Source organism: Onychostoma macrolepis, chromosome 21 (assembly GCF_012432095.1).
Source record: "Onychostoma macrolepis isolate SWU-2019 chromosome 21, ASM1243209v1, whole genome shotgun sequence".
NCBI lineage: Eukaryota > Metazoa > Chordata > Actinopteri > Cypriniformes > Cyprinidae > Onychostoma > Onychostoma macrolepis.
Window position 1 is genome coordinate 30,252,498 of NC_081175.1, and position 27,138 is coordinate 30,279,635.

Sequence of the window (27,138 nt, forward strand, 5' to 3'; positions counted from 1 at the left end):
AAATGTTTCAGGAAGACAGAATGCCCGTGCTAGTTATGTGATGGTTTATCAGTACAAAACCTGGACTGATGCTCAGAGTTACTGCAGGGAACATCACACAGACCTCGTCAGTATCAAGAATGAGGCTGAAAACCAGAAGATCCAGAATTCATTTAAGAATCACTATGATTATTATTATGATGTTTGGATTGGACTGTACAGAGCCAGATCTTGGTCAGATCAGAGCAACTCTTCATTCAGTAACTGGAGGACAAGACAGCCAGATAATGCAGGATCCTGCACTGTAGTCTCATTCAGTGACTCTGGGAAATGGACTGATGAATACTGCGATTATAGATTTCCTTTCATTTGCTATGTTGGTAAGTAAGATTTCTATGTAGTGGACAGGACTGTAAAAAAAATTGAAATGTTGAAATTTTACACCTTTCTCCCCAGTGTCACCTTTGACATCATCCCGTCAGTATCACTTTGTGAATGAGTCTAAGACCTGGACTGAAGCTCAGAGATACTGCAGACAGAATTACACTGATCTGGCCACCGTTGAGAACATGGAGGAAATGAACAGGCTGATTAACACAGTTAATGGGAGTTACAATGGTTCAGCCTGGATTGGACTGTATGATGATGTGCTGAAAAACAGCTGGAGATGGTCACTGGAAGACGATGATTTCTATCAGGAAGGAGAGAGAGATTTCAGGAACTGGTATCATCAACCAGACAATAGTGGTGGGAAGCAACTATGTGTTTACATGGATTATAATGGCAACTGGTATGATATGTCATGTGACAACATGCTGCCATTTCTTTGCTATGGTGGTAAGGACAATTCATTATTTTCTTCTTCTTCTTCTTTTATGGAGTTTTTCTACACACACACACACACACACATACATATGTATTAGGGGTGTAACACAAACATGACACCTTGGTTTTGACGTCATGGTTCAGAGTGGTTTGGGACAGCAGGGGGAAAAACTAAACATCATTTTTATTTTATTTTATTAAACCGTGGTTTTCTGAGCAAATTGCTCTTTCTTTAAATAAATTAAATTATAATAAAACATTTTTTAAGGATAAAAATCTACTTCTTGTGCTCTAAACTGTAGGGAGTCCTTTTACATTACTATAAGGTTACAATTAACACCCAGACTTAAATTGAATTACTATTTATTTTAAAATATAATAGACACTCAACTTTAAAAAAAAAACATGTAAATTGCACATAATGCAGTTTTTAAATTAATTTTAAATTGTAAAATTTCTATTTGTTGTTGAAATATATTCATTTAACAGGTTGATTTAGACATACATTAAATAATTAAGACTTGACTAACCTGTAAACTAAAATATAATGAGCATTGAGTATATAGGCTAATATTTTGCAAAATGCTCTTCTCTAGACTTAATTTCTATTGTGAACTAACGAGCTGTAGACACTGATGACTTGTCTGAGGTAAATGAAATGCTACGTGACATTTTGTTGACAAGCTTTTTTACTGACATCTTTCTGTGGTTGAAACACTGATTGAGTCATGAGATGTTCGTTCATTCATGTTTATTTCGTGTTGAAACAGCATTTATTGTTTGAATTTCCCCCAAAAAATTAACACAATTTGAAAGATGAGACTTTGTTACTTATCAAAAGTAACAATATATAAAACTGGATGAATGAACTGAATGAAGTTTCACTCATGCAGCGGTTAAAACAATGCTGTATTTGTTTGGTACACATGCGTACTGAACCGAAAGACCCATACCGAAAATTTCCGAAAATATATGTTGTACATTTTTATTATCTCAGGTAGAGGGAATGCATCACAGAGTTTTATCAGAATCAATGACAGCAAAACCTGGTCAGAGGCTCGTAGATACTGCAGAGATCATTACACAGATCTCGTCAATGTGAGAAATCAGACTGAAAACCAGAGGATCCTTAACAGCACAGGTGGAGGAGTCTGGATCGGACTGTACAGAAACAGGATTTGGTCAAATGGTCAGATTACCAAATATGAAGATTGGAGTCCAGCCATTCCCTACCCAGTACAACAACCAGATAATGGTGAATATGACTATCACCAGTGGGGTTTTCAGCACTGTACTGCTGTATCATTCAGTCATTTAGGTCGATGGACTGAAGAGAACTGCTTATCCAGCATGCCTTTCATCTGCTACAACAGTGAGTGTATTTTTGCTATCTATTTTATCACTTACAATTGTTGCACAGACAAAACAAAAACAAACAAACAAACAACAGTAATGTTAAAGGGGTCATATGATGCTAAAAAGAACATTATTTTGTGTATTTGGTGTAATGCAATGTGTTTACGCGGTTCAAGGTTCAAAAAACACATTTTCCATTTACTGTACATTATTGTTGCTCCTCTATGCCCCACCTTTCTGAAACGCGGCGATTAGCCGAATACCTCAAGCGTGTGACGGAAATGTTAAGCCCCTTACCATGTTGTGGTGCTGTGGCTCGTAGAAACGCCAAACAAGCACTACTCTACACTGCTCAAAACTCGTGTTTGAATAGTCAGTAGAAAATTCTTTAAATATCGAAACGTATTCACAGGCTGTGAGTCAGAAGCACCAGACTGTCCTTGCGACGTAGGAATTGTCCCACTTTATAGTGTTCACATCACAGCCATTCATAGTGTTCACATTACTGGCGACAGCAACAATACTACAGCGAGAATAATAGTACGCCTTCTTTCATTGCTTGTACCTTTGGCCGGTGTTATGCAAACCTCTCCACACCGTGACGTAGACATGTGGGGGCGTGTTTGAATGAGCCGGTTTGGGAAACAGTCCTCCGTAAAATGCGCTGCACACACTCTAATATTTGCTTAATGTGCTGGAACAGTGTTGTAAATATAACTTAACCACTGATTTTTAGTTGTGTCCACATTTGGAAGCCCAAACGAAGTACTTTCGCTTTCACAACGAAACACAGCGTCTCCACGACATGGGGACGGCAGCAACAATACTGCAGTGAGAATAAAAGTTATGCCTTCTTTCATTGCGTATACATTTGGGCGGTGTTTTGCAAATCTGTAGACGTGGGGGCATGTTTGAATGAGCCGTTTTAGGAAGGCATGGCTGAGTCTTAACTTTTATAAAGAATATATCTTTGGGTTTGAGACTTTAATCTTTGCAACTTTACAGATCCTATATGTGCACAAACAGCTTGTAACACTCCAAAGACAAAGGAAAACATGGAAGAAAATCAAATGTGCAGAAAATCAAATGTGTTTCTCTATTTTATATGTTGAACTTACAGAAATCTGCACACAATCGTCATGTACCCGTCAGTATCACTTTGTGAATGAGTCTAAGACCTGGACTGAAGCTCAGAGATACTGCAGACAGAATTACACTGATCTGGCCACCGTTGAGAACATGCAGGAAATGAACAGACTCATTAAAATGGTGCGCAGGACTTACTATGGTAAAGCTTGGATTGGTCTGTATAATGATCTAAACAGCTGGCGATGGTCTCTAGATAATGCAACATTAGACGGAGGATTTAAAAGCTGGTTTGTCCATCAACCAGTGAACTCGTATGGACAGAGTCTGTGTGTGTACATGTCGTATTATCAAGGAATATGGAGTGAAGCCTCTTGCCACTATACATTTCCATTTGTTTGCTATGATGGTGAGTTTTTTTTTAGTTTTTAGAACAATATATTTACAATTCCAAGATATATTACATCTACATATATATATTCCCCACAGGAAGAGCGAATGCTAGTACAAGTTATGTGTTTGTTAACCAGTACAAAAACTGGACTGGAGCTCAGAGTTACTGCAGAGAGTATCACACAGACCTCATCAGTATCAGGAATAAGACTGAAAACTTCAAACTTCAGACTTTATTGCCATATTATTATTATAAAGTTTGGATTGGACTGTACAGAACCAGATCTTGGTCAGATCAGAGCAACTCTTCATTCAGTAACTGGAGGACAGGACAGCCAGATAATGCTGGAAACAGAGAATACTGCACTGCAGTGTCATTTAGAGATTCTGGGAGCTGGACAGATGAAAACTGCAACACTGCATTACCTTTAATTTGCTACAACGGTGAGTACTTCTTTCACACCCCAACAGAGTCTCACCACAAACATAGAGTACACTCATCTGACTGTGATACCGTGTGTTCCTCTGTTAAGATATTCTTAAGGTTGACTTTATTTTAGATAGCAGATATAGGTTTACCACTTTCACATACCGTATGTTTAAAAAAAAAACAATAGCTTGAATGCTTTTAAGCGTACACCTCTGTCTGGCAGATATCGACGCGCGAGAGAAACAAGTGTGCAGCCATCTTTAGAATTTTGTCTTTGAAGTTCTATTCTTGCGGTAGCTCTATAGCATTGCTGTTGAAGAGTAATTGTCTGGTGAAGTGGATTTACTTATTGTAGAGCTGAAGAATGTTATCATGTGCGTTGTAATGTTCAAAGCAGATGTCGTATCAAATGTCAGTAGGCTGAGAAGATTTTAAAATGCATTCATATTTACCTTCATGCTGTGGAAATACATTCGGGAAGACAGAACACCATGAGTGCAGCACTAAAAAGAGACCAAGCTATATAAGGTCCACAATAGACAGACTCAAACGCTGTTTCTTTAACTCAAGCAAGACATTTTGTTGATAAAAATTACAAAGATGCGAAAGAAAGACATAGGGCCAATGTGATTTAGAAATGAAGTTATTTAACATTGATTCATTCTTGTGCTTGTTTTTTACACAGTGCTGCTACAGATGTTTTGTCTCATGCTTAATGTAACTGGTTAATAAGTAAGAGTACAAATATGCCACATATGATGTTAAAAGACTTTAATGTGTATTGAACTTTTTATATTTTATCTTCACCCTTTTTCCCATGTTGACAGCATCAGCATCGCCCCGTCAGTATCACTTTGTGAATGAGTCTAAGACCTGGACTGAAGCTCAGAGATACTGCAGACAGAATTACACTGATCTGGCCACCGTTGAGAACATGCAGGAAATGAACAGGCTGATTAACACAGTTAATGGGAGTTACAATGGTTCAGCCTGGATTGGACTGTATGATGATGTGAACAGCTGGAGATGGTCACTGGAAGACGATGATTTCTATCTGGAAGGACAGAGAGATTTCAGGAACTGGTATCATCAACCACACAACAGATCGAATGAACTGTGTGTTTTCATGGACGCTAATGGAAACTGGTTTGATCATTCATGTGACAGATATAATGCATTTGTTTGCTACAATGGTAAGACATCACAAGTATTTTATATATATATTTTTTTTTTCTTATGAAGTCCAAGATCCTAAATTGTTCAGTAAATTTCTTCCACAATTAGGCTAAACCCCAAATTATATTAAAAATAATTTTTAATTCTTTGATTTGTTATTTTATTACACAACTATACATTTTATTAGAAAATTGATTAAAAAAAAAAAAAAATGTGTTTTTATTTTAGGTAAAGGAAATTCCTCTCAGAAGTATGTTCTGGTAACTGAGTATAGGACCTGGACTGGAGCTCAGAGCTACTGCAGAGAGACATACACAGACCTGGCCAGTGTGAGCAATGAGACAGAGCGCCAACAGATACTGAACTCTACACGTTATTATAGTGATTATATATGGATTGGTCTGCACAGAAACAGACTGTGGTCAGATCAGACCAACTCTTCTTTCACATATTGGCTGCCATGGACTCGAGGTTTTGATGCACAACCAGATAATGGTGCAAGTGTCCCAGGACAGATGGGAGCTCAACACTGCACAGCTGTGTCTTTACAATACTTTAGTCAGTGGACAGATGAGAACTGCTTTGAAAGTTTGCCTTTTTTCTGTTACACTGGTGAGCTAATATACCTACAGTACTATAACTAAATAGTTAAATGAAAGAAAAACACACAAGGCAATTCACTGCAATAATTAAAAAAAAACTGTTGATCTGTTATGAATGCCATTATTATTATTAATGTAACTGAGTATCTTTTGTACTAATGCTAGCTCTGTCTTCTGTTTGGTTTCTGGTGGACATGATGACCATCATATTTACCCATCAATTCAGATAAGTACGGTATGTTTGTGTAGACATTTTATCTTTCCTGCTGTTTTCAGTCAAATGTTTGTCAACATATATCAACATCACCAGATGTTTGTGTGTGTGTGTGTGTGTGTGTGTGTGTACTACTGACCAGTTTTGTTCGTTTGTTATCAGTGATGGGACTGAAAGTGGAAGTTAGAAGTCTGGAAAATCTGTCAGAGTCTCAGATTAAAGAGCTGGTGATTATACAGGTGAGAAACATGTAGATGTAAAACACTTATTATGTTCTTTTTGTTTGTTCTACAACAATAATACACAATAAATAAATAAATTTAAGAACAACAGAAGCAATATCATTAACAGATCTTATCAAATATTTAGCTCATAAATATCTCACAGAGAATAAATCACATTTCAGCTTCAGGAAGAATTGATCAGACAAGGACTACCCAGCAACTTCACCATGCATTTGAGAAGCTATCGTAAAACCAGTCCATAAGAGAAAAAGGAGCATTCCAGGACATTAAAAATGGTTTGGGTTTCAAGTTTTATCAAACTGTTACTGAACATCTGCATCTTGCATGTTCTTGCTACTGGTAACTGATATTCTGCACTGTACACGATATTACAAAAAATAAAAATAAATAAATAAATACATGATCGCTGCAATGATTTGTTAATTCAGCCCAAGGCACTGGGATAGGCTCCAGTATATCTGTGACCCGACAGGATGGTTTGGGAAATGGATGGATGGATGATTTGTTGACATGTTCATAAACCTATATGGTAACCCAAACATCATAATAAATCAGCTGTTTTGCACTTCTGAAATACAATTTTATTTGTCTACAGTAATGGAATGTTACAGTACAACAACATACAGTGGAACAACCAGATGAAGACATGACTTACAGATCATATGACACACTTTCAGAATAAATGGGACTGGAGGAAGTGTTACTGTATATGCGGGTGGCAGGAATAATATGCTTCAGTCATAAGTTTCCTTTAGATTTTTTTTTTTTTTTTTTTTTTTTTTTATTAGAAATGTTGCATATCTGTTTTATGGACTATGTGGTATTTTATATGATATTATTTGAAGGTTTATCATGCATTTTAATAAGTAATCACACAAATGTGGATTTCTTTCTTTAGTTCTGAACCTTAAAAGACCACTGGTGTTGACCAAATGAACAGTTTAGTTAATAAAATAAAAAAAATCTGAAACATCTAAACACCCTGTCATTGAGAATAATAACAAATTAATCAGGATAATTTTGTGACTGACACAGTGATTTACAAAATGGGGAGCTACTGTAGATAATATCTTGTGTGTATTTGTCTGTGTGTGAAGGATACGGTATGCAACAAGCTTTTCCTTTTATTTTGCAATTTGCATTTTAAAGTCAATGTAATTTCTATCTACTGTAAGCACATTTGTGACCCTAGACATCAAAACCAGTCTTAAGTGTCAATTTTTCAAAAATGAGATTTATACATCATCTGAAAGCTGAATAAATAATCTTTCCATTGATGTATGGTTTGTTAGGATCGGACAATATCTCGCTGAGATACAACTATTTGAAAATCTGGAATCTGAGGGTGCAAAAAAATCTAAATATTGAGAAAATCTCCTTTAAATTACATGAAATAAAGACAAAATCAATAAAATCAATAAATAAATAAATAAAACAAGCAAATGAAACGATAACTCACATGTCCACAGGTCCACTGATGCCATGTCTCAAGTCAAGTGAATTATGAATCATATTATAACAGGCGTCCAATACTGACTTCCAGAAAAGGGGAATAAGTTAAGTTAAGTCGTGACGTATTGTCAAGTATGGTGACCCATACTCGAAATTGGTGCTCTGCATTTAACCCATCCAAGTGCACACACACAGCAGTGAGTAGTGAACAAATGCACACACACAGTGAACACACACACGGAGCAGTGGGCAGCCATTGCTCCATTGCCCAGGGAGCAATTAGGTGTTCGGTGCCTTGTATCGAAGGTGGAGAGAGTGCTGTTCATTCACAATCCCCAACCTTCAACCTTCAGGTTACAAGCCTGACTCTAACCATTAGGCCACGACTAACCAATGACATTTGAGATTACAACTAAAACAGCAAGCCCGCCCCACGACTGACAAAAATAAAAATAAATAAATGATCACTGCAATGATTTGTTAATTCAGCCCAAGGCACTGGGATAGGCTCCAGTATATCTGTGACCCGACAGGATGGTTTGGGAAATGGATGGATGGATGATTTGTTGACATGTTCATAAACCTATATGGTAACCCAAACATCATAATAAATCAGCTGTTTTGCACTTCTGAAATACAATTTTATTTGTCTACAGTAATGGAATGTTACAGTACAACAACATACAGTGGAACAACCAGATGAAGACATGACTTACAGATCATATGACACACTTTCAGAATAAATGGGACTGGAGGAAGTGTTACTGTATATGCGGGTGGCAGGAATAATATGCTTCAGTCATAAGTTTCCTTTAGATTTTTTTTTTTTTTTTTTTTTTTTTAGAAATGTTGCATATCTGTTTTATGGACTATGTGGTATTTTATATGATATTATTTGAAGGTTTATCATGCATTTTAATAAGTAATCACACAAATGTGGATTTCTTTCTTTAGTTCTGAACCTTAAAAGACCACTGGTGTTGACCAAATGAACAGTTTAGTTAATAAAATAAAAAAAATCTGAAACATCTAAACACCCTGTCATTGAGAATAATAACAAATTAATCAGGATAATTTTGTGACTGACACAGTGATTTACAAAATGGGGAGCTACTGTAGATAATATATTGTGTGTATTTGTCTGTGTGTGAAGGATACGGTATGCAACAAGCTTTTCCTTTTATTTTGCAATTTGCATTTTAAAGTCAATGTAATTTCTATCTACTGTAAGCACATTTGTGACCCTAGACATCAAAACCAGTCTTAAGTGTCAATTTTTCAAAAATGAGATTTATACATCATCTGAAAGCTGAATAAATAATCTTTCCATTGATGTATGGTTTGTTAGGATCGGACAATATTTCGCTGAGATACAACTATTTGAAAATCTGGAATCTGAGGGTGCAAAAAAATCTAAATATTGAGAAAATCTCCTTTAAATTACATGAAATAAAGACAAAATCAATAAAATAAATAAATAAATAAATAAAACAAGCAAATGAAACGATAACTCACATGTCCACAGGTCCACTGATGCCATGTCTCAAGTCAAGTGAATTATGAATCATATTATAACAGGCGTCCAATACTGACTTCCAGAAAAGGGGAATAAGTTAAGTTAAGTCGTGACGTATTGTCAAGTATGGTGACCCATACTCGAAATTGGTGCTCTGCATTTAACCCATCCAAGTGCACACATACAGCAGTGAGTAGTGAACAAATGCACAGACACAGTGAACACACACACGGAGCAGTGGGCAGCCATTGCTCCATTGCCCAGGGAGCAATTAGGTGTTCGGTGCCTTGTATCGAAGGTGGAGAGAGTGCTGTTCATTCACAATCCCCAACCTTCAACCTTCAGGTTACAAGCCTGACTCCCTAACCATTAGGCCACGACTAACCAATGACATTTGAGATTACAACTAAAACAGCAAGCCCCGCCCCACGACTGACAAAAATAAAAGTGTTAGCGCGAGCAGTGTGAGGATGTGGGGAATGATCATGCCCGCGCGAGGGCTTGTATTGCGCGCAGATGACTAGTGATGGGAAGTTCGGATCATTTTACTGACTCGGACCTTTGAGTCTCGTTCAGCAAAATGAACAAATCTTTTTTCGAGTCATTTCGTTCATTTTGTTCATTTTAGCAAAATATAATTAAAATGTTACGTGCTACTTCCCTAACACATCTACTACTTATGCAAACGTTGATCAACTACAAACAATACAAACTATAATGCTATAAGAAACAGAATAGATTAATTCATTGTTTACCTGGGTCTTCTATTATTAGCTCACCTCACCTCTTATCTGACAAGTCTTCGGGTTTGAGTCGTTCGTTCATCACGTGACAGCCTCATAAGCTAAACCTATGCAGTCAGAGCCGGAAAGAGAATTGATTAGTTCGTATCCCGAGTCTTTCGAGTCGTTCGTTCTTTTGTCACGTGATGTGACAGCATTGGACAGATAAATTAGTTAATTTTCAAGCTTCCTTACAAACGGGTGCATAGTTATTATTATTATTATTATTTACTCTTACAGTTACATGATGTGTTTCTGGTCTCAAATTAGCTTTTTAATTACAGTTTATAAATGTGAATTTCTGTCATGATGGTTCTTTTCCATAACACTGAATGTGGCAACAAAGGTAATAAACTAAAGAGTTGGTTATTATTATTATTATTATTAAGTATTTTTCCCTCAGACTGAATTTTAGGTTATGAGGCTGTCACGTGATGAACGAACGATTCAAAAACCGAAGACTCGAAACAGGTGAACTAATTCAGTGCAGAACCTATAGGATGTTGCGCATGCGCGACTGAACGAATCACTCTCCGAGACGACTCGTTCTTCCCGAGTCACATTAAAGATTTGTTCAAAAAGAACGAATCGTTCAAGAACGACCCATCACTACAGATGACATGTCACTCCCGCGCGAGGCTTTGAAATATATGGCAAGCCAAACTATTCATAAACGCCTGCTCGGGTGTCTGATTGCACACTGACAGATCAAAATTGTGCGATTTGAAAGCAAAACGCACGTCCTCGACGTGTGATTTGCTATTAAAACGTGCGTTCTTGACGTGAGTTTATCATAACAGAAATGGGCGTTGAATACGTGCGTTTTGAGTCGGACACGAACGCTCGTTTTTATAGCAAATTATACGTCGAGGACGCGCTTTTAATGATCCCAAAGCGCACACTAAGGACGCCATTTTGCTGTCAAATCGCACGCTTTTGACGTGTCAGTGTGCAATCAGACGCCCCAAGCAGGCGTTTATGAATAGTTTGGCTTGCCATAGCATCAGTGGTGCGCTCGGTTAATTGCATAGATACATGTAGCCTACTTACTATATGGTTAGGGTGTGATTTTGTCTTAGGGTTACACTGTAAAAAGTGATAAGTTGACTTAACTTAAAAGCATTGAGGAAACCCGTTGCCTTAAAATGATTAATTACATAATAAAAAAAATATTTTTTTTTTAAATTAAGTCAACTTATCACTTTTTACAGTGTACTTGCATGTAATTATGCATAATTAATTATCATAATAGTAAGTACATGTAACGTGCAACAAGGACACCTTAAAATAATGTGTTACCATTAACTCTAATCATCCCATAGTAACATTCATCTTTGTGTCCTTTAGTATTAAACAGATGTATTTCCCTGAAGATAGCAGGAACTAAATGACGAGTAATGATCAGTCACTGGCTTACATGTTTAACCCCATATTACTGTAATGGATTCAATACCAGACTTACCTTTAAACTAAACCCTGCAGCATACAGTCCAGTTGGACAGATTTCCATAGACCCCCACGAACCTCAGTCCATTCCATTGGACACAGTCAGCTCTGACCTGTAATTTCTTGGCTTAGAAACTCTTACTGTAACTGACTGAATGCTCACATGCAGCCCAATAATGACTAACAGTAAAGAAATAAAGTAATGCATTGCTGCAGCACTGGCCTGATGGATTAAAATAAAGGTGAAATTAATTCTACTTGATTTCTACACCAAAAACTGATGCAGGGCCAGTAAAACTGCTCAAAGGAACAATAGTTTCTTCAAATCCAGGACAGAATACCTGAGCCGACTGCAGTCTGTACAATAGAATATACCTGATTTTTCAGAATATATTTATATGTTTGTGTTTTATCAATATTGTGATCTCCTGATTCTGAAAACACAAACATACAAACACTGATCCAGCAAAATATCTATATGCTTAACCGTAAATGTCCCTGAAAACTGTTTTCTTGGTAAAATGCCTATAAAAGATTGAGTTGCTTGCTTGATTTTGTATTTGCATTTGCTAACAGGTTTATTGCAATTACATTTCCGCAGTTTAATAAGAGTGATTGCAAGGAAGCAAGTGTTAAAGAAAGTAATCTGCTAAAAATGATCATTCTGTCATCATTTAATCAACCTCATGTGCTTCCAAACCTGTATGACTGACTTTATTTTGAGAGGCACGAGGAGAATTTAAGTATCATATATGTTCATGCACACTGTAAAATCTAATTAGTTAACCTTACTTTAAAATGCGTGCAAACCGATTGCCTTAAAAACGAAGTTAACTAAAAAAAATTTTAGTTTCGAAAATTACTTCATTTTAAGTTAAAAATACTAGGTGTGTAATCCAAACAACTCATTATTTAAGTTGAACTAACTAATGTAACATTTACTGCAACTTGGAATTTCTCAACTGTAATTACTCAAAACAGCAATCTGATTTACTTGTTAAAATCATGCAAATCGATTGCCTTAAAAAGACCAAGTAAGTAGTACTCCAATAAATTAAGTGCTTCAGTTATCTAGTTAGTAACAGCACACATGCACATGCTAATATTACCAACAGAAGGACTGCCACTGCATCAACAATTGCAGTTATTGCTGTTTAAATTAAGCAGTATATAGTTTTACAATGGTAACCTCCCCAAAAATGCAGACATAACAGAAACCCTTTTAAAACCAAACATAACAGAAGATTAAACACTAACAGATCTCCCCTATATTATATTAAACTAAAAATAACACTTTAAAAATAGCTTAACCATCAATTTATCTTAACTAGGGTTTTCAAACTAAAAAGATTATACAGATTACTAGATTTTTACATTTAAAATCAACACATTTTTGTACATTCAGTCAACTAAAAAGTGTTAGGACATTTATTAGGTTTTACAGTGCAACTTGACTGCTGCATAAGTCTTCTTTAATCATATGATAGTATGCGTCAAGAAAGAAATAGGCCTATCCACAGAACAAACTTGCATCAGCCAAAGAATCAGGGTTTATTTACATTGTTGATCCAGTCAGTGATCAAGAAACAATACTAAACTAAATGACCAAATATATTGGGATATTAAAGTCAATGACCTGCATGTAAATACACTTTAGATAAACACTGACTGATCGGATCAAACGCTGCTCATTGCCAGTAAAAGCATGTGCACTTTGAAACAGCTCTACTTTTTTTCTTTTTTCACAAGGCTTTAAAGAAAAATAGATTATGTAAAGCAGAACCTGGACCATTAAATGGGACATCAGATGCCCATTTTCCACAAGATGATATGTTTCTTTAGGGTCTTCATGAAAAATCTATAACATATTTTGGTTAAAATTTCAGGAACACATTATTTTGATGGTCCCTTTTGAACATTCTGTTGACACTAAGTAATGTTGCAACTACATGTCAACAAACTCTCATAAGAGTATTAGTAGACTGTCTGCTTCATATCTACTAACTCCTTATTGTGTTGGTCTCCCAACAGATATTCTACTGACTACAAGTAACTTTTCAAGAACGTGTCAACTTAATCTAACACTAACCCTACCAGTCTACTAATACACTACTAACACTCTAATGAGAGTCAGTAGAAATGTAGGTGCAACATTACATAGTCAATAGAATGTGTTAAAGGGACCATCAAAATAAAGTGAAACCAAAATTTCTCAATGGTAGTGTAAAACAACACCTTATCAAAAACAGCTCCGTTCACAGTGAGCCATTTTGGTGCATGTCTCTTTAAATGCTAATGAGCTCTGCTAACCCTGCCCCTTTCTTCATGGACAAGGAAAGGAGATTTGCAAATGTGGCAGCTTGGTCTAGAGGTACACTAAAGATTAAAGAAAAGTTACCGACTACGCCACCCCGGGGCCTATCTCCGGGGAAATGCCCTTTAACCAAGAGCAAAGCTCAGAGGTTCGTTATATCAGAGTCAGGTATCAGACATGGGTTGAGTATAAAACAATAGAAAACTTTATTGTTCTCAGTAATAGAAAAATATCATTTTATTTAACACGACACACCAATAAATCAAAACGAATCTACGCACAAAATGACACACATACGCTCACTTCAGAATGGGGCACTGGCTATCCTTGACAGAATTGATACAGCAATCATGCGTGCACCCTCACTGCACACTCACGCCACACCTCACTGTGAGCACAGCACTCAGGCAAAAGAACCCACCACCACAACCGGAAAGAGACGCTAATCCTCTGTAACTGGCTGCCCCAATTCTGAAGAGAGAGAGAAAAAAAAAAAAAAACAACAAAACACACACAGTAAGCCAAGTATATCAAACACATAAACGGAGCAACAGGCAATCTAAAACAATTTTAAAAGTTCGCCACAGCAATTTGGTTCATCGAATCGAGGCGCCGCGTCCGGTCACCCGACAATGCTGGAGTGGACAGGAATGGGCAAAAACAACCATCAATAAATCACAAAAAGAAACACATTCTATAGGCTGCCTTTAGGCCACCAACACATAAGAGATAAACAAACAAAAATAAACTTGGAAAAAATCACTCACAAAAATATATATGGGTAATATACCCGACTTAAATCAAATAAGAAAAACAAACACACAACAACAATCCAATCGAATAAGAAAAAAATATAAACACACAACAACAATCAATTCACAGAAAAATCATATGTTTACAGGAAACAAGCTGCAGAAAATAATGGTGACAGTTAGGTGGCTTTATCTCATGTTTAAATACCACTGGAGGCTTTTAATTTGGATCGGTTACTCACAATACACAATCCATGATAAAAATACCACACCAACAGCCCACCATCATCGGTCCAGCTGATGTAGCGCGTTCAACACATGAACGATGGACGAGGAAATCAGACGCAGCGTGTCAACACTCGATCTGAAACTGAGTTAATGAGTTAATAATGCTCGTCTGGCGGTTCAATGGAACAGACAAACTCGTAGTCCCGTCCCTAAACACTGAAAGCAGAATAGTCACTGGGACAAGTCCAATGATGGCGAAACCGGAAGCAAAACAATGCAGACAGCAAAAGGAACATCCGCTTTAGATGAACCCAGAGCCCACTGTAACGTCCCCTGCACGTTGGCCCGCACCTTAAATATAAAATATAATGCAAGATATAAATTTGGCCAGCCCAGCTACTAGCAATCATATGTTTTCGTCACTGTTAAACATACCTGTAGTGCGATTCACACGGCACCAGAGCTGTAATGTATTAAACACGCATTAAATTGACGGCATCCGCTCGACGGCATCCCACAAAGTTCCCCTGTCCAACCGTACAAACAGTCATGCGTCCCGCCGGAAAGCACGGTGTCTCGCTCAAATGACGCAGAGAGAACGCACACCCATAGCGACACCCTTATATACAGAAGGAACGCAATTAAAGGGGCACTCCCCCTGCATATTACATAACCCGGCAGAAATAAACCGTACTGCTACACAAAGATTCAATAAAAAAAACGTATATTCACTTCTTCTGGAGGTGAAGCTGGATCCTGAAAAGTTAGTACCGATCCATCCTTCAGGAACGACTTTTTAGCAAATTCTACCCTCGTTTACAAAGCAGTCTGGTGTAAAATGATTCACACAAACATAAACATATTTAGGTAGATTGGGGGTGCATTCCCTTCAAAAACAAAAGTAAAAAAAAAAAAGACGACTGCTATGTTCATTCTTAAATCCAACAACAAAACACCTCAATTGCTTAGGAGACAATCTTGTCTAAACTTGCTCCGGGATCGAAACAATGGCGGACTGTTTACAGCTCACTCAGGGCGTGTCTATGCTAAAATGGCAGTGTCCGTCAACAGTCGTGGGAAGGGTCTGCCTGTGTGACATCAGTTTGCCAGGAATCTGTGGACGGCTTGCTCTGAGAAAGTGCTTATAATTTGTGCTTATATTATAAGAAAGTGCTTATAATTTGTGCATGTAATGGGACCACTGCTGTAGGCTTATAATTTGTGGGGATTTAAAAAAAAAAAAAAAATGGGTGGATTTTTATCATTATAGGGTGGTTGTGTACACACACTGCCAACACACATTTCAGTTCAAACACCATGTAAAAGTGAATTTTGCATCTGATGTCCCCTTTAAAATGGTCTTGAACTGCATTTTTTTAAATGATTTTATAATGGTCTCTGAGGTTCACTTATAATGTTAGTATGATTTTACATGAAAAAAACAACAACAACAACATTGAGAAGTAATAGGCTATTTTCCATCCTGTTTTTGAGCCTCTCTGCAGAATGGTCTGTTTTATAGGCAGGGTGCATTCAAGACTCGCGAGTAAACACCCACTGCTGTGATTAGCTATCAGTTTCGCTTATTAAAATAACAGATGGACGTTGCTGTGACATACATTGAAAACAACACATCTCATTTGGTATCATTTGGTGTAAGAATTTTTCACAATTTACACTACACCGTGTCTTATAATCTTGTAATGACATCTGTATGGTTCTGTTGATAGAGTAATCCTGTGTTGCGTCTCTAGTATTTCCTCTCCTACTACTACAAGTATGTATCAGTGGGCGGGGCTAAAGAGGCAGTGATGTAGAAGCAGGCGTTGATCTTCTCCTGCAGAGACGGTGTTTAATCACACTGTCACGTCATAAAATGGCACACTCCAAGATGAGTCATTTTCTGAGCTTGGTTTCAATAAAAGCTGTTTTTGAACTAACAAGAAAGTTTTGAGTTTTGAAACTTACAAGAGGTTTTTATAGTTTTATATACATGTTATATGTAAAAAGTTCAAGGGAAATTTTATTTCTCAGTTCATGACCCCTTTAAGCAAAAGAGGGGGGGAAATAGTCTAATCTTTCCATTTAATAATCTAATAATCTAAAGACACTTATGCAATGAAATGGTTTCATGGATGTTAAAGGTTATTAATGGAACCATAAATGCCAACAAAGAACCTTTGTTTGTAAGAGTGTAGGATATAAATATACCCTTAGAAAGGTTATAGGATAAAAAAAAAAGTTTATAGGATACAGGGTTGACAGTATTACAATTATATTTAATGTAGTGTTCACTGTTCATTTCCAGGAAGTGCATGAACAGACAAGACAATTACTTTGAATACAGTGTAAGTCACTTTAGATCGAACCGTCTGCCACATGCACAAATGGAATGAAACATCTGATGTAAAGTTTAATGAAAAAAAAAAAGAAAAAAAAAAAAGATGAAACTACAAGGCGCTTCTTGAAAGTCTTTAATGCTGATATTTGGCACAACAAGCGGGATGAACCAGTAAACCTCTGCTTTTTTCAAGGTCTTGATTGTCCTGTTAGGCTTTATTTTGTGATAATGACTGGCTGACCGTTCATTATCACTTACAACATTGTTGTATGACATGGTTCATGTTAGCTCATAGTATTTGATTAATTATTACAATCAATCTGATATTTTTGCTGTTCTTGTTGTCGTCCTCTAACACCTGAAAGAAAAGCCAGAGTCAAATAACCCAGCACTAACATCACTGAGATCTTACAAACAGATCTGTGATCCGAGTGTTTGATTGAGGTCTTATCACCTTAAGCACAGCAGTACATGCGCACGTCATTGAGAGCGGTGTCGTCTCCTCGTCCTTGTGGCTTTTCTACCCGCGTCTTGATACCACAGATCCCTTTTCCTTCACATGTTTGACTCCAGCCGCCCCAATTACCCCAGTGTGTGCTGTCACCCTGCAGTACAGACCCTCCAGTGCATTTGAACCTAGAAGAAATTTGGATGTGACAACATTATTGTTACGGGTTCATGGTTGTAGTTTAACTTAAATGAAGGTCAGGAGAACGAAGTAGCATCAACACACATCTCCATTTATTAACGTTTAGCTCAGACAAAAGACAAGGGGAAAACTGAGGACTTTTAACAGGATGAGAACAAAAGGGCAAACAAGGTAATACAAATCTTGTTTCTTCAATCAATATTAACAAAGCAAGGCAAAACAAACTCTTGGAACTTGCAATTTGACCAGAGGCTGGTTTCAATGGCTACTCAGCTGAGTATTATGAGTTTATTTTGAGCAAACTTGAGTGAATATTGACAAAATTATCCACAAATAATGTTTGTTTGTTTTTTTTACTCCAAAACTGAGGTGCATAAACACAGATCAATGAGGCCTACAATCAATCAGTTCCAAAAAGAAAAAAATTAAAAGAAAACAGGATGATAAGAAGATTCAATCAGAGATTTGGTGATAATAAAGCATAATAATGAGTGATTTACAAGACTGGTAAAAGACCAGTCATTTTTGACCAAGAACACCAAATTGGGTTAAAGGATTTTCACACAAAAGCACATGTTCACCTGATGTTGTTTGCGGCCGTATCGTCACCATTTCCTAAAGGCGCTTCAACTCTCAGCTGAAAAGAAGTCAAGAATCCAGAAGGACACCAATTGATATCTGTCAACCGACCCCAGCTGAACAAACAACAAGAGTTTTATTGATCAAACCAATCATTATTTTTAAGAAAATTAATCTGCCTAGCTTATAGGGGTGTAACGGTACACATATTCGTCTTTCGGTTCGGTACCAAACAAATACTGCATTGTTTTAACGACTGCACTAGTGAAACTTCATTGGAAACTTATATCATATATAAAACTTTTATTAATTATATATTACTTTTGATAAGAAACAAAGTCTCATATTTCAAATTATGTCAATTCTTTCAGGAAATTCATATGCCGTTTTGACACTCTTTGATGTGGTGAGACAGATCGCTGTATGAACGCCTCAGTTCAAACGGCAGCGCGGAGCGTGATCATCTTCTTTACTACTAGTTTTAACGTGAAATAAACATGAATTAACATCTCATGCCTCATGTAATCGCTCAATCAGTGTTTCAACCGCAAAAGACGTCAATTAAACAGCTTGTCAACAAAATGTCACGTAGCATTTCATTTACCTCAGGCAAGTTACCAGTGTCCACAGCTCGTTAGTTCACTAGAGAAATGAAGTCTAGAGAAGAGCATTTCGTGAAATATTAGACTATGTACTCATAACATATAATGTGCATAGTCTGATATTTCGTGAAATGCTCTTTACCTGTTAGTGATGTCTTAATTTTTGAATGTATGTTTAAATAAATCTGTTATGAAAAAAGTTTTGACAGCCACTCTGTAAATGAATTTTTCAACCCTAACCCTAACAAATAGAAATGTTATAATTTATAAGTTAATTTAAAAACTTCATTATGTGCAATTTACATTATACAATTTTTTTTTTTTTTTTTTGAGTGTTGATTATTATATTTAAAGTGCCCGTATTATGCCATTTTTAAAGTTTCTAATATTGTTTTGGGAGTCTCCTACAATAGGTTTACATGCATGTAAGGACAAAAAACACTTTACATTTCTCAAAATATGCATTTAATATCACCTCATTTTCCAGCGATTCCCAAACGATTTGTTCAAAGCAGTTCTAAGATTCAGTTTCTCTAAACTCGTCCTTTCCGTGAGCCTACTCTGTTCTGATTGGTCAGATGGCCCAGTCTGTAGTAATTGGTCTATGTGTACAGCACGTGTCAGTAACAATACGCTTATTGCCATAGTTCCGCATTTCCAATGCTTGAGAAAATATAAACATCTATTATTTGGCATACTTGCAGGTTGTGATTCAGTGGAGCCAGCTGGTCCAAATAAACTGGGTACTGAACCATCTTTCAATAGCTAGTGTTTTGTGAATCCCACGTTGAACTACTGAGATTAGAGAACCAGTCGTCAGTTAAATCAAGTGTTTGAGAGCGGATTAAGTTGTTTGCTTTGAATGCACGACATGGAGGCGCAGCGGAGGGTGGTTGCCTTACACATTGCATGAAAGGCAATATTGGAATTGGCATAATTGGGGCACTTTAAAAAGAAATAGTAATTAAATTTAAGTTTGGGCTCTTGGTTAATTATAACCTTATAGTAATGTAAAAGGGCTCCCTATAGTTTAGTGCATAAGCTGAGGTAGATTTTTATTTGTTTTGCAATCTATGTTTAGTTTTTCCCCCTGCTGTACCGAAACCTGACATCAAAACCGAGGTATGCACTGAACCAGCATGTTTGTGTACAGTTACACCCCTACTAGCTTATGAAGAAACTGACTCTTAACATAACAATTCTTAATAACCGCAAACCTGCTACATTATTACTCTTTGGACTGAGCCCATTACCTTCCTATATCTGACTGAACTGAGGCATAGTTATTATACGAGTGTGATAAGCCTTTAGACGCATCAACACAGTGAAGGCGAATCCCGTTGAGTGCAGTATCATCCCTCCGACCAATAGGATCTTCCACCTTAAAACACAAAAATAACAACACTAAGAAAAATTTGAAAGAGAAAAGGAGTAATCTTAACTCCAACCTCCAGTGTTCCTGGAGATACACCAAAATCACACATTTTGGATGCCTCCCTTATCTGACCGATCCATTTCAGGTCTTGGAGTCTCATCTAAAGAGCTGATGAGTTGAATCAAGTGTGTTCAAAAACATTTATTGTTGGTGTGCTTTCCTTGGTCTAACCCAATACATAGTTACATTCCACTTCACGTTTCTTTAGTATTAAGCAGTCTCAAAACATAAGCAGGTGCAGTTTCCTTAGAAATACCTGTAATTTAATCACTAACAGCAACTCCAGAGTTAATTTTTTTTCTAAGGATTTGAACCTTCAACCCTCAGTCACCAGCTTACACTTTTAAGCATTATTAAACAAACCCCATACTACTCAGGGTTTCCACAGGGTCTTAAAGTCTTAAATTTAGTTGTATCAAATTTAAGGCCTTAAAAACTCTTAAATTGTACAAGAAAGTCTTAATTATGATTTCAAGAGGTCTTAAATTTGGGGAAAGACCAGAATTGCGAAATGGCTGAATGTGAGGATTAAACTTCAAAAGACTACGATTTCATGAAATAAACATAAGCGCTGCAAGTTCAAAGTCCGGTGCTGAGCTTACTGCCTTTACCGGGAAAACCATTATATTTGTGCCAAACTATTAAACTAGTGCGTGTAAGAGTGCCTTCTTTCACTACACGATTCTATTAAAATGCATTTAGAATGATCACATAATTTAAGATATGGGTGCAGAAAATGTATAGCCTATATTTATATCATTTCATATAGTTAATATCACACGAAGAGTGCTGTTTTTTCTCCAAAAGTCAGCATGATTACAAATGTGATATTGATTTTATGCAACAGTTCAATAAACAAGACGTTAATATTAAGAGACTTACATTTTAGACACCATATTTCCTGCTTTTGCTCTGTTTCACCAACAAAAATCATTCCAACCAGCTACAGCACAGTTTTTGCGTCTCTGTGCAACATGTGGTGTTTCGTTCCTGAAGGAATCAACCGTTTAAATGATTCGGTTCAATCGCAATGACTCACTTGTTAACAGTAGTAAAAATAATTTCAAACATTAGTTTTCAACGTTTTATGTCTCAAATATCAAAACATTATTTATGCATTTGTAACTGCAGGTTAGCATTCTATGTCCCTCTGAGCTGCATTAAACAGTGTGTAAATACATCTGAATGCCATTCAGAAGCATTGCAAAGATACATTTTGTTGATACTGATTTCATTTGCTTCAAAAGATGATGCACACTTTCAGAAAAAATGGCTTAAAGGTAAAAAAAAAAAATAATTAATTTCTATCACTGCTGTGAACTGACCACACAGTATATGAAGGATATCAAAAACATTCAGGAGTCAGCTGTCCACGGTATTCTTTAAGATATCAGCACAATAACACACTCGTTATCGATAAAATCCCAGAAAAAAATCAAGATATCATTTTTTGTCAATATCGCACACCCCTAATTCATGGTATTTATTTTATATAATAATTGTATTGATAATAATTGTTTAAATCAATATAATAATTAATACTTTTGACTTATCCATTTTCTTAAAAATGGTTTAAAGGCTGAAATGTAAAATTGATCATTTTATAAAAGTTTTTGTGAAAACTTGTATCTGAATTGTAAATTATGCTTTTTACACTCATTTTACAGTTTAATATTTAATATTGTGCTATAGACATTGCCCTACTCCGCTTATATGGTATTAATTTTATTTGTGCAGGTCTTAAAAAAGGTCTCAAAAAGTCTTAAATTTGATCTTAAAAATCCTGCAGAAACCCTGCTACTGTAATTAATTCAATTCTTAGCTTACCTTTAGACTGAACCCTGCGGCGTACGTTCCAGTTGGACATATTTCCCCTCACCCCACGACCCCCATCTCCCTCCATTCGGCACAGTCAGCTCAGATTTGTAAGGTCTGTCGATGCTCCGCTCCGAACGTATTCCTGCAGACTCGACGCTCACCTGCAGCCCAGTAATGACTAGCAGTGAAAACATCATGGAAATAAAGTGATGCATTGCTGCAGCACTGGTCTGATCAATTAAAAAACACTGATAAAATGAATTATGTTAAGGAACAATTGTTTCTTCAAATCCAGAACTGGAAACCTTTCTGAACTGTCTGTGGTCTATCAGCAAATACATTTATGTTGTTTATCAATATCATGATTTCCTGGTTCTAGCCAATCAGCAGCCAGGAGCACTGAGCAAACGTCAATGACCTGTATGTGAACACACAAAAATAAAAACAGCTGTATGCTTACCCGTAAATGTCCCTGAAAACTGTTTTGTTTGGTAAAATGCCTATACAATTTTGAGTTGCTTGTTTGATTTTGTATTTTTAATGAGTGAAATATTAAGCATGCACTGCAACACAGAGAATAAAATATATACACACAGAACATTAGCCTGTTCTGTGTTCTATGTTCATATTATTGATCTGGCCGGTGAGCAAGATTACAATGCAAAACTAAATGATTAAATGAACTTGGATATTAAAGTCAATGACCTGCATGTAAACAAATCTCCTGTTAAAGCATGTGTTTATTTAAATTTTTTTAATGAGATTTTAAAGAAAAATAGCTTCTGTAAAGCAGAAATCAGCTTTTCAAGCAAATATGATCCATGAAGCATCTGTATCTGTAGGATAATGACAGTTTGTGATTTCTGATTCACAAGCGTTTATTGATTCTGGCCCAGTCTGTGATATTAGCTGCAGGTGTGTCTGTACAATCTGTCCCATCATCCTCTGCTCTGGTCTTCCTCTCGTTCATGTCGTCCTCAAGTGTTTTCAGTCTGTCCAGGTGATGAAGAGCTCTGAGAAAACAGATCAAAGATCAACAACACTGAACCAGCTTGAATTCATGATATGAGATCAATGTAGTATACTGTAGTGATTCCACATTTCCCAGGTCAGTTTCTTCTGTTTAACCTTAAAAAAAAAAAAAATGTTTTTTTTGTCATCAATAATACCAAGCATCAGCTTTGTGTGTGAACAGACTAAAATATATGACTTCTTTAGAGGAATATACTGCATGTAGTATGGAACTACTTTCATTATTTTATGCTATTTTGCCTTTTTGCTCCTTTTTTTTCAGGTTAGCTGTAAAAAAACAAAAAAAAAACACTTTCATTATGTGGAAAAGAGTAGCGTAAACATTCTACAAAACATCTCATTTTGTGTTTCACAGAAGAAAGAAAATAAATCAGACATTAGGATTAATAATAATATATTCTCTGCTTGTCTCTATGGAAGCCTGTTTCCACCAGAAAATAAAAGTTTATATTTTGCAATTCTGACTCTTTTTCTCACAATTCTGAGAGAAATTCAGAATTACAAAATATAAAAAGGAGATTGTAAGAAATAAACTATTTTTTTTTTCCTGCCACAAAAGAAAAAAAGGTAAAAGGGCAATTGTGCGACTTTTTCCTCTCACAATTCAGGCTTATTTTCTCACAAATCTGACGTTTTTCTCACAATTCTGAAAAAAAAAAGTCAAAATTGTGAGATATAAATTAATTGAAAGAACTTTCTCACAATTCTGAGTTTACATCTCACAATTCTGTTCCGCCACAAAATACAAAATACTGTGACTTTTACTTTCACGATTTGGACTTTTCTCACATTTCTGAATTGTGACATAAGTCACAGTTACTTTTTTATTTTATTTTATTTTATTATCCTGTGGCGGAAACAAGCTTCCATAGTATTGCTAATTTATGAATAAATGTCATTTTTTGTTTTTGTAAGTTGTTTTGTATATTGCCTGACACATAAAAAAAATTAAAATATAAATAAGTCATTCTTATACTCAGGGTTGCTGCAGGATTTTTAATGTTCTGTGGTTTTCAAAAGAGAAACAATATTTTTTATAAGTGGATGTGTATTTGGATATTTAAAATAAAACAAGAATTTAGGAAAGCTAGAAATTAGGGTTATTAATCAAATCATCAGTTTCTATAGTTGTGCCATCAATGATGGAAACAACTGCTAAATCTTGTGTGTATAAACATAATAAATATACATTTGTGTATGTTACTTATCATCCCCTAATATTATTTTATGCAACTTATATTCTGTAGTCATGAAATAACTCATAGACATAAATACACTCTTTTTTAAACGATACAATGTTTGTGTGCGTGTTTGTATTTGAATGACATCAGCCACAAAACATCACTTTAATTGAATGTCAAAAATGTAGAAAGCTAAAGAGAGCAGCTCTTCACAGGTGTGTGTGAATAAAACACATCTGTTATCTTCATCGTTTAGATACAGTGACTGATGCAGAAGATCAGGAGCTCACACAGACACTAGAAATAAATATAATATTTTCTGCTCACTGCAGCTGCTCCATCTGACGATCTTCACAAACTCCATGTTTTCACTGCTTTGTGTCTTCATCTCTTTTCTGCATGTGTTTACTCCTAATTTCCATCTAATTTAAGCAACAAAAATGAAATGAAAAACCAGTCAATATTATTTTAATATAAATCTGTCCAACATTTTCAGTCACTGCTGCATTATTATGTGACTGTGACACAACAAGCATGTTTGTATGTTCTGAAAAGAAAATGATCTTAATGTGTCTGAGGGGGTTATTGCATTTATCAAACAGCAATAAAAATAGAATTAGTATTTTAATTTAAAATAACAATATATCCTATTTGAAGACAGGTTAAAGTGAGCTAAAACAAGCTTTTCAGTAATTATATGTTTTTTGTTTGTTTTGTCTCAAAGCCTTTACTGTGAGTTATTGAGATAAAAAACTCAGTCTACAGTTTAAAATAAATACAAACACAAGAGTACAGACGTCATTACACAACAGTTTACTCAAGACCATATTTCTTCACTTTTTATCCAAATACATGTGTTTAAAACATTAAATAAGTTAAATGCAGACTTACAAGATACATTGAGAGACGTTCACAACAGTCTTCAGTAATCACTGAGAATCAGTGACAATTATCACAGAGTCTGTCATGGTCTGTCTTTCCATTGCTATGCAGACGACACTCAAATCTATTTGCCCTTTAAACAGAGTTCAAGTGGTTTGGAAACACTTATGTCATGCCTGTCTGATGTGAAAGCCTGGTTGTCTTTAAATTTTCTTAATTTCAATGAGAGTAAAACTGAAATAATTGTGTTTGTTCCGTCGGACTCTCGTAGTACACCGATAGTAAATCTTGGTGATTTAACTTCTTCTGTGAAGCCTTGGGTAAGAAATCTGGGTGTCATTTTTGATGATGGTTTAAAATTTGACAGACAGATAAATACAGTGGTTAAGTCCTGCTTTTTTCAGCTTCGACTTCTAGCAAAAGTAAAACCTATCCTGTCTAGTAAAAATTTTGAAAAATTAGTTCATGCCTTTATTACTTCTAGATTAGACTACTGCAACTCGCTGTATTTCGGGATTGGTCAGTCAGCCCTATCCCGTCTGCAGTTAGTTCAAAATGCAGCCGCTAGGCTTTTAACGAGTACCAAAAAATGGGATCATATTACACCAATTTTACGCTCTCTGCACTGGTTGCCTGTGCGCTATAGAGTTAATTTTAAAATTCTTCTTTTAGTGTTTAAATCACTAAACGGTTTGGCCCCTGCCTATCTATCAGAATTATTGATTGTACATCGGCCCCTTTTGTCTCTCCGGTCGTCCAACCAGAGATTACTATGCGTCCCAAAGTCGAAGTTGAAATGCAGGGGTGACCGCTCTTTCTCAGTTGCTGCACCTAGATTGTGGAATGCTCTCCCCCTCTGTATTAGATCTGCGCCTTCTCTATCTGTTTTTAAATCTATGTTGAAAACCCACCTTTTTGAATTGGCATTTTATCAATAAGTATTTTGAATTTCAATTGTTTTTAGAAATTGTTTTGTATTGTCTTATTTGAATTGCTTTTGTTGTGCAGCACATTGGTCAACCTATGGTTGTTTTTAATAGTGCTATATAAATAAAATTGACATTGACATTGACATTGACAGAGCAAGACGCTTTTGATTCTAGATGAGTGTCTCAAGCTGCATTAAATAGCATTAACGTCACAAATATGAATATTGGTCAGGAGGTTGTATACGCTTGTTTTTGATAATGTGGTCTTTTACTACATGAATGTTCACCCAGTAGGTATTGTTGCAGAAAAACTCACACTTGGCATACTGTATCATGGCCTTTGTGCAGCAATATGGACACCCTATTTTTTTCTTCTTCAACTATATATATATATATATATATATATATTATTTTTTTTTTTTTTTAATATAAGCTTGCATATAGCTTGCATAATTCATGTCGTAGACCTTCATTCAATCATTATATCACAGTAATATATTATTCACACTTTTATAAATTCAAAACTTAAATTCAGAAAGTTCCAATCTGAAAGCAGCAGCGATGGGGAAAAGTGCTTATGAAATTGTCTCGTATAGAAGTGTGACAAAAGAAAATGGGTGTGCCTTCTGTCTCCTTTTCTGGTGATTCATTCATCCTCATTCCTGACACTTAAACTATTTACATCAAGCAACACACTAAATATCTGCAGGCGATGTCGTAGAACAGCTGTCACAGATGTCCCTAAGCGTCAGTGTATTTGAAGACAGAAGAGAAAGCGTCTTGCTCTGTGATTGTTGCTGTGATTCTTCATGACTGTCGTGGATGTCTCTGAATGTATTTTTTGAACTAGTTGTCACAAAGCTTTTATCTCAATAACTCACATTAAATGCTTTA

The 27,138-nt window shown here is 36.0% G+C and overlaps 1 protein-coding gene, 1 long non-coding RNA gene and 1 pseudogene across 4 annotated transcripts in view; 2 read left to right on the forward strand and 1 right to left on the reverse strand.

Moving 5' to 3' along the window:
* Nucleotides 1-28: 28 nt before the first annotated feature.
* LOC131528971 (C-type mannose receptor 2-like) overlaps nt 29-27,138 on the forward strand; it is a 60,714-nt gene continuing 33,604 nt past the window's right edge. For all 3 annotated transcript variants that reach the window (XR_009267963.1, XR_009267962.1, XM_058758452.1), the window contains exons 1-3: nt 29-359; nt 436-816; nt 1,802-2,176. Coding sequence is in view for 1 of the 3 variants with exons in the window: in XM_058758452.1 (XP_058614435.1) it covers nt 41-359; nt 436-816; nt 1,802-2,176 (1,075 nt within the window). In the remaining 2 variants the exon portion in view is untranslated. The remainder of the gene's footprint in view (nt 360-435; nt 817-1,801; nt 2,177-27,138) is intronic.
* Nucleotides 5,916-7,544, forward strand: LOC131528974 (uncharacterized). Its single transcript, XR_009267964.1, has 3 exons — nt 5,916-6,082; nt 6,224-6,300; nt 6,468-7,544. It is a non-coding gene; the product is annotated as an uncharacterized LOC131528974 (long non-coding RNA).
* Nucleotides 14,302-22,557, reverse strand: LOC131528973 (vitelline membrane outer layer protein 1-like; annotated as a pseudogene).